General features: G+C 48.7%; 1 protein-coding gene across 1 annotated transcript; it reads left to right on the top strand.

The window, feature by feature from the left end:
• The first annotated feature begins 2,723 nt into the window (after positions 1-2,723).
• On the top strand, positions 2,724-8,714 carry LOC141965103 (E3 ubiquitin/ISG15 ligase TRIM25-like). Its single transcript, XM_074916218.1, has 6 exons — positions 2,724-3,425; positions 4,056-4,151; positions 5,075-5,308; positions 5,404-5,426; positions 6,400-6,542; positions 7,943-8,714. The coding sequence occupies exons 1-6, from the start codon at positions 2,790-2,792 to the stop codon at positions 8,413-8,415; spliced, it is 1,605 nt and encodes a 534-aa protein (XP_074772319.1). The 5' UTR covers positions 2,724-2,789; the 3' UTR covers positions 8,416-8,714.
• Positions 8,715-9,003: the final 289 nt, after the last annotated feature.

The raw sequence follows: 9,003 nt of genomic DNA, 5'->3' as shown, positions 1-9,003 counted from the left end.
AGGCTGCCATTCTCTCTCCTTTTCTAAGCGCCTCTGTTTCCTTTTCAGTTTGACATCCACAAGGACCCCTCCTTGCTCTCTCAATTGTGCTTTGCTCGCCAAGAGCAAGCGGCCGCCTGTGCAGAAGTTGGCACTGAAGGAATATCAGGCAGCTGGAGAGAGCAAGGAAGCGTGGGTTTGCCAGGAGCTGCCCTCTGCCTAACTGCTGGCTGGTCAACAGCCTGCAGAGCAGAGGGAAGGCACCTCCTCATCACCTTAATAACAGTGATGATTTTAGAGGAAAACTGCCCACACTGCAGTAGAGTACAAGCACACAATGCCCCGGGCTCGCAGTCGACCCAAACCACTGAAGGTCGACAGCTCAGGCAGAACCTGCTAAAGGAGGGCACAGAGAGAGGGAAGATTGCCCTGGAGCCTGGCACATGATGTTTATCATCTGTATCTTTCACGCTGTCTTCCGATCACTCGTAGTCTTCATTGCAAAAGAGCAGTGTCTGCCTGGAGAGAGGCAGAGAAAGGATTTGGCTCACCACTGCTAAATAGGCAAACTCTTGGGTGAAAGCCCTGGCTTTTGTCACCACCACTGTCTCCATTTGTCACTGCCAGCTACTGAAAGTCAGCTCCAGGCGCAATTCAGCAGTCCAAGGAGAAAAGACAACTCGTGCAATCCCCCCTGGCAGACTCAGGCAGAGGAGGGAAGGGTGCTGCTCGGAGCACCCTCACTCTTGGGGCTCAGCTCATCTTCCAGTTTGCTTCCAGGAAACAGAAGTCCAGGTTTGCTCTGCTGGGTTTTTGCAATCAGCCAAAGCCAAGCAGCACTGAAATGTTGTTGTATTCAAAAAGGATACAGAAAAATAAATGCATCTGGCAACTAGCTATTGCTCTCTCCACAGTGCTTCTGTTATATGAGCTCTGTCCCTGCTACTGAATTTACCCTCCCTTCAGTCCTGCGTGGTGGGGGGGACCCTGACATCAGTGTAGCTGTAAGGCCAAAGGTAAGAATTAAAAAGCCTGTTTGGCTTTGGCCATGCACTGTTTTGCCACATGGGCTGCCCACAAGTGGCCCAGGAGATACCAGCAGATTATTTATAGTGGCTGCTACCTGCAGCTTCCAGCATCCACTGGCCATCCAAACTCCTGAAGGAAATAAATTTTTCATCAGTGAAAGGATCAAGAACTTTAATTAATGAAGGGTAAAGAAATAAAATTTTAGGCTAGGCAATTTCCAGGCAGCAGGTGCAGCAGCAAGGCTGGAGCTGGCCCCAGCAGTGTGCAGCGGTGGAGCAGCAGCTTGTGTCAGCCTGTGTCTGCAAGCAGGGCACAGTAAGTAACCCAGAGTGAGCCACAAAATCCCCACGGACTCCTGCAGGGAGCAAGCCCTTCTGCAGGCTCCAAGTAGATCAAACGGAGGATTTTTCCTATGCAGCATCCTCTTCTGGGGTTGGGATGCACGCAGCAGCATGGCAGTCAGCTGGTGCCACATGCACTAGGGGCAGAACTGCAAATGGAAAGCAGCAGTTTCATGTGCTTTGGGGGAACAGCAAAGCCAGGTGAGCACTGCATAAAGCCTTAGTCAACTGTGGAAAAGGGATCAGCAGTAGTGAAGTGTGTAGCCACAAACCCCATGGCAGGGTAGAAAACTAACAATAAAGGACACACTGGTTTGGAATAAGAAACATCACTTGGAAAGTACAGCCAACATATGAAACATCTCCATTCAGTGGTCCAAGGTCTTAAGAAAGCATTAGGGAGCAGGTAATAGGCAGTAAGATGAAAATGAGCCTGTGCTCTGATATGGAGGGAATAATTCTGCCTACCCCCAGCAGGTGCATTATGTCAGAGAGGACCGAGAGACCAATACCATCAGGAAGAGATCTGTATGATGAATCCTTGTGAAAATCACTAAAAGAACAATTGCTTGTCTCAGCATTTAGCCAAGTAGAGGGCCCTTGCCTGGACAGCGGCTCAGAAATCTTGCTTGGTTCAAGTAATATGTGTTTAACAAGTCCTCAGGAACCTAGGAGCAACCAGAGCAGTCCAGTAACACTGGTTTCTGCAAACACCACGGGCAGCAAGGCCTCTGCCACGGGGGTCTCACGTGGACCGTTTTTTGCTAGGACGCTGTCAGTATGGCTTGTGCCGACAGCTTCTCAGAATAACAGGACGGAGAGAACAGAGAAAGGAGTAGCTTTTAAAACAGTAAAAATAAGCTGCCTCCATCCTCCTCTCTCCCCTGCCCTTGAAACAAAGGAGCCTTCTATTGCCTCCTGTTTCTGGGAGAATCTAAAGTCTAAGACTTAGCACCTCCAAGGAGGGAAGGAGGGAGCAGCCCTGAGCAGAGCCCTCTGGCAGCTCCCGGAGGAGGGCAGGGCGGTACAGCCACCCGGCCGAGGGGCAGCAAGGGAAACTTGCTTTATTCTTCCTGCTTTAATTCGCTGCACTCACATGCTGAGGGCAGGTAAGAACCTGGGCAGTGCTGGAGCAGGGAAAAGGACCGCTCGGCGGACACAGGGAGAGGCTTTAAGGATGGGCGATGGCCAGGTGTCATCTCCAGAAATGCCTACGGGAGGACCGGGCTGAAGAGAAGTTACCCAGGCGCGGTCACACAGTCCCTCCGCGCCCTGCCCGCCCGGCTGGGCTCGCCCCGGGCCGGCCCGCCTCGCAGGGGAGGAGGCGGCAGCTCCCAGGCTGCAGAGCGCGCAGAGGCAGCGCCACGCTACCGCCCTCCGTTTCTCTTCCCGGCAGGGCCGTCCCCCCGGCGCCCGGGCGGGGCGGGCGGTTCCGGCGCCATGGCCGCGCAGGACGTTGTGGCTGGGCTGAAGGAGGAGCTGACCTGCCCCATCTGCCTGAGCATCTACAGCAACCCCGTGTCCCTGGGCTGCGGGCACAGCTTCTGCAAGGAGTGCATCCTGGAGGCGCGCAGCCGCCGGCCCTCCCCGCAGGGCCCGTTCAGCTGCCCGCTGTGCCAGGCCCGGGCGGACCCGGCCGCCTTGCTGCAGCCCAACGTCCAGCTGCGCAGCATCGCGCAGAAATTCTTGGATGCTCCCGCTCCTCAAGAGGAGGAAGAGCCTGAAGTGCAACGCGAAGAGAAGGGGGAAAGTTCGGGCCAGGAAGATGGGGTGGTCCTGTGCGATTTCTGCCTTCAGGAGCCCCAGCCGGCCGCGAAGACCTGCCTGAGCTGCGAGGCCGCCCTGTGCCAAGCCCACCTGATCAAGCACAATACAAAGAGCCCCTCGAAAGACCATGTCCTGATGGAGCCCTGTGATGCTCAGATTTTGGCCAAGAGGAGATGCCCCCAGCATGGCAAACTGCTGGAGTGCTACTGCGAGACCGACAAGGTCTGCATCTGCATGCTGTGCTGCGTCATGAGCTCCCACAAGAACCACAAGATCATCACCTTGGAGGAGGCTTTTAGCCGAGCGCAGGTAAGAGGCTGCCAGGACAGCGGCCTGGGCACGGATTGCAGTAGGAAAACTATGGGGGTCTGCGACACAGAGACCTGCCCACAGCACAGGGATAAAAAAATCTCCCAAGTTCCAGATCCGCAGACTCAGGATAGGGCTAAATTTCCATCTTGGGATATTGGGCTTTTATTCCTAGTTTTCCCTCTGGGTTTGCCCCTCGGTATATGAAACAAGATGTTATAAACACTTTCTTCTCATCCTGAGGAGCCAAACTGGTGGGATCGAGTGCTTGTGTCTATGCTTTTAGTCCTCAGTGCACTTTCAAGCCAGAAGATCAGCCTGAGCTGCATTTAATGCAATGAAAATTAATGACAGAGTAACAGAAAGGAAGCTCTTGGCACTGAAGGTAGTAGCTTTATATGTGACTCTTGCACATGAAGTTTTCAGTTTCAAAATGTCTTTCCTGTGCTCATAATTGTGGCAGTGGTCTGGGACAATATCTTCCAGTAAACCTTTATGTATGGATTTGACCTGAGAGCATGCAGTGAACAAACTTTTTGCAGGTCTAGCTTAACCCATTTCCATAAAATTGCGGATCTCATGCACGTATGTTGGTCCTATCCTGCTATCTCTCTCTGGTTATTTTTATAGAGTGTTTTTCCTGAAACTCTGAACAAAGTGGAAAGCCATGAAGCTGAGCTGAAACAAAGCATGGAAAACCTGCTGAAACAAGAGGAGGAAGTGCAGGTTTGTTGCATGGTCCAAGCTTTTTCAGTTTCTAGTTGGTTACTCGGATATTATCTAGGTTTTGTCTTTGAGGGCTTTTGAGCTTGAAAGTTGCTGTTAAGTCCATGCCTCCTGACTGGTGAGTGGTGGTTGGCTTCTTTTTTTGTCAACCTTATTCAGTTTGCAGACTCTAAAATATTTATGGAAAAGATACAGACCATGTTATAGTGATAGCATTCCACTTTACAACAAGAAATCCATTTTTGGTTAACCTGTGGTTCTAAGAAGTCAGTAGGAATGAGGTTAAAAGATTGCCCCAATGTGTCTGATTTTTGCTCCCAGCATGCAAATCCATCTCTAAAAGCTCTGGAAGAGCAGGCAATTTAATGCAGGTTTCCAAATCCTAGTTCATTCTGCTTGGCATTTGCCTTCCTTCACCAGTAAAAGTGATGGGACTGGAAGTTCTGGCACTGGGCAAAGGAAATGTTCCTTCTAGTCTGAAGACAAAACTGTGCCTGTTGGCAGTGTTCTGTCTGGAAGTGCAGCTGCTTTTAAACAGTGAAGGAAGCTTGATGGAGGCAGTAAGCAGAGAAATTGTTTTTCTTCACCATACTTAAAAGGACCAAAGGCAATCTATCCATAGAAAAATATCCATGCAGAACAAGGAGATATATGTATAGTGCAAAGTCTTCAGCAAGCATTGTGCAAGAAGCACTACTTTTTTGTCTTTTTCTCGTCAGGTGCCAGATACTGGGGAACGCCACTTGTGTCACTTGGTCTTTCTGCTGTCAGTGGGATATCTTGGTTTGTAGTCACAGGGAGAGGCACTAAGTTAGTAGTTACTTTTCTCAGCCCAGAAAAGACCTGGCTCTTTCACAAGTGAGAGTTAGTGTGTAAAGTGTAAGATTCAGTCCCTAACAGATTTGAAAGTGTTTTCTTAATAGACTATGGAGCACCTGCAGAAAAGTCAGCTGGAGAGCCTCTACGAAGAGGTGCATCTGCAGATCAATAACAAAAAAGAAGAGGTCCTGAAAGCTCTCAGTCAGAGGAAGGAGGAACAGCTTTCTCAGATTCGGAGTGAGATACAAAAATACAAAGAGGTGAAGGACGCAGTCAGTTGTGACATAAAGGAGCTGAAGGTTCTGAGAGATGAGAAAGACCACCTTCTTTTTGTCAAGGTACCTAACAGCATCTCCCTTCCCAGAGACACTCAGCTCTTGGGCTGGCCTTGGCCTGCACGATGCTAATTCGAGTTTCAAAATATCTTTTACAGGCTTTTGCAGCAATTCAAGCCAGGTAAGCTCTTCCTGAGATGGTCTACTACTGCATTACATGTTGCTTCAGGTGACTGATTGCTAGCCCAGCCTGCGCATACTGCAGGTCCACAGCTCCCGGGCTCACCTGAGCTGTCCCTTGGGCATGCTGCCTGCACACTCTGAGCCTGCTTCATCAGAGACCTGGAGAAGCCCCCAGATATTAACAGAGGTCACGTGTGACTTTTCCTATACAAGACGGCTTATTTTTCTGTACCCTCTGCACCTGTTCTTGATACCCATTCTGAGGGCAAGTCCTGAGTATTTAGGTCCCTGGGTGTGCATGCAAAGGATGGGTGAGCTTTGGTATCCTGAGTTGTCCTCCAGCTGGCATTGCCTTCTGCTTGTAAGAAGCAAATGCAACAGGAGCCAAAACATGCAGTGAAGTCATAAGTCTACAAAGTTTATGGCTTTTCTGCTGAGCTGTTCCCCCAGTGCCTGCCTGGCACGGTTCCTCCACCACAGCCCACCACTGCGTGCACACAGGCTCCCCCAGCCCGGCCTTTCCCCAGCCCTGCATTTCAGCTGCAGCAGCTGCCCCTTGGCTGTGATAATGCAGTACCTCTCATTTGCTGTCCCAGCATCCCAGGGGCTGCCCCACACCTCATTAGCTCCTGCTTTGGGGATTTGTGTGTAACCTCAAACATGATGCTAGGGTCTGTCCTGGCAAAAGCCGAGGCTGAGGGGACTGAGACACGTTCCTCTGGGGACAGTTGGCGTCCATGGAGTGAACTTGATCCTAACGATGTTCAAGAGATTTGGGGTTCTGGGAGAAGACCAGTCAGAGGGGCTGTCCCTGGTAAAGCTGCAGAGGGAGGGAAGGTTAGAAGCCGGTTTCTGTATCTCCTATCAAGGCTGGGTGTGGCGTAGGGGATGCAGTTGTTGACTCAGGGATGGGCTCAGTGATGGTTTTCTGATGACTTGCAGCTCTTCTGATGTCTTTCTGCATGTTTTAGGGAACACGAGCCAGTTCCTGATGCAGACAGTATAAAACTGCTAACGCTACCTGTTATTGTGGATGAATCAATAACAAACAATACTCTAAGGTTTTTGGAGGATTTCTTCTCAAGAGTGCAGTTCTTATTTAAAACATTACCTGGTAAGTGATCATTTCACTATGTGACAAGCAGGATGGAGAAACTACCAAAACATATTTAAAAAAAGATTGTAATAAGACACCCAGTACACCAAGTACCTCTAGAAGAACTGTTAGAACTTGTTGGCAGTACAATGTGTGATTATTTTCACACGTGTACCTAAAAGGGTGCTCGTCCTGGGCTTCAGCACTTTGGGACAATACACTCTGTTAAAATGGGCTCTGTGTAAAGAGGTGTGCATGTCCTAGGACTTTTCTGGGAGGACTAAGAGAAGAGAATGGCAACACCTCTTCTGTCTGTATCATCACTTTGATTCAAAGTACGGGGAAAGTTAAGAGCTCATCACAACAGCAGCAGGTCGAGTTTGTCCTATGCCATAAATAATCTATTCTTTCTATGTAAATAATTTTATGCTTTTGTAGTGTTTTGTAAGATGAGCCTACAGTCTCGATGCTCTGCACGGTGGGATGCCTGTACAAGTGAATCAGAAAGATGAGGGTTCCCTTATTAATGCTCTCTTGATGGTGCTTGAGCCCTTGATGACAGTGAGCCTAGGGTCAAGACCAAGAGACAGCTGGCGTGAGAAGGCTCTGTCCAGAGCGTGACAGTGTGTGATATGCACGCCAACCTGGCTGCTATCTGCACAGCCTTGGGTACACAAGAAGCACACTGCTCATGACTGCTCCTGAGCTCAGCCTCTACCATCCCTGTACGCATAGTCTAGACCTATTCTGGCTAGAAAGCCTGAGATCCAGGTTCTCCTCTGGCATCTCTGCAATTTTGGTTGGTTGCCCAAGTCACTGCTGCTGTTTGTTTCATGAATGAATAACTTCCAGAGCAGAAAAATACCACAATATCCAAATGCATTATGTGCAAGAGAGGTCTGAATAAAAACATGCTGCAACTTCCTGAGTGTAGAATTAACTACTTGTGACTGGCTGTACTATGAAGTTTTGAGAGTTTTAGAAAATAACTTCAGATGATCCTAAGCAAATAAGTGTTTTTAAAATGGCCATGCTGCTGTTCACACATTTCTTGTACATGGAAGTTAAGCTGGAAAGTTCTTAAAAAGGCCTGATGAAGCTCTGCTGGACAATGATGGGAAACTAAAATCTAAGAGTTGTAGTAGTTGGAAACAAAACGCAAAAAGACACTTTAAAATTGTGAAGGAGCAGCATTTCTCGATGTATATCACCAACCCCCTTTAGAATGACATAAGAGCAGCTAAGAGAGGTGCAGAAGATGTTTCACTTAACATATGCTTTTAATGATTTAGGCGGGTTGGACCTGGATTGGATGACTTGGATTGACTTGGATTGGGAAATCCAGCTTCAGCAATGGGGATGTATGCACATCTGCACAATTATCTGTTAATCTTAATGTGGTTTTTTTCTTTCTATAGTTCATGAACATCTGACTTTTACAGTACGTTCGAAATATGAAATCCGTTGCAGTTGCAAGAAAGTCACTCCATCCTCAGTCGGTTTTCCAAGAGCTAAGGGCCTCCCACATGTACTCAGCGACCAGAAGTTCTCAGAGGGCTGTCACTTCTGGGAGGTAGACACCAGCAATGCGACATGCTGGAAGCTTGGAATCATTCATCAGACATTTGAGCTGTACCTGGAAAGGTCTCATGATTACCTGCGTGTGATCGACAGTTTTATACCGGTCAAAGAAGAGAAATTTACTACAGCCCCCAAAGTGATCAGGTTATTTCTAGACTGTGGAAGAGATACACTGTCATTTTATGACGTGTCTGTCAAGGATGGAGATCCTGATGTGAGTGTCAGGTTTATAGAGTCAGTGAGCTCCAGTGGAAGCTATCCTGTCCGTGCTACCTTTGGAGTGTATGATGGCTCTTTGAACCTCTTGTAATGATGTGGGGACAAGGTGCTGTTCTGTATTTCCAGGCCTAGGTACTGGGACTGCTGCTGCGCGGAGGCTTTGCTAAGCTGGTACATTAGAAATTGTATTTTTGGGCTGCTGTGACAGCTTACCTATGTGAGGGCAAGGCCTCTGTGGGGTATATCACAGCACACTGCCACTTACTGCAAGAGCTCCTATCTTGTTCTGTTAATCATGATGGAAATACCGTCAAGTTGCACTTTTTTGTTCTGCTGTAGGAAATGCTGTGTTGGCTGCATGTTATTAAAGTAATTTAATTTGCAAAACTCCATGGCAATTTAGTTTCTAAAGCAGTTGACAGCACCACATTAACTAAGCAGTTCTAATGCATCGGCTTTTACCCTGCCCTCCTCCCCCTGTCCTGCACAACCTCAGCCATCCTTTGCAGAAGCAAAGCTGGCCTGGGAGGCAAGTAGAGACTAGGCAGTAAGACACCAGGTTTCCCTTGCTGTCTGCTGCTGCTGTCCTCTGTGAGCTCTCTGATAGATCGCTTGCCTAGTTCTTGCCTCAGTTTTCATTTTCTCCTCACAGATATGCAAATATCTCACAGTACAGGGA

The sequence above is a fragment of the Athene noctua genome, chromosome 12, assembly GCF_965140245.1.
Source record: "Athene noctua chromosome 12, bAthNoc1.hap1.1, whole genome shotgun sequence".
NCBI classification, from domain to species: Eukaryota; Metazoa; Chordata; class Aves; order Strigiformes; family Strigidae; genus Athene; species Athene noctua.
This window is presented reverse-complemented; position numbering and strand designations above follow the sequence as displayed.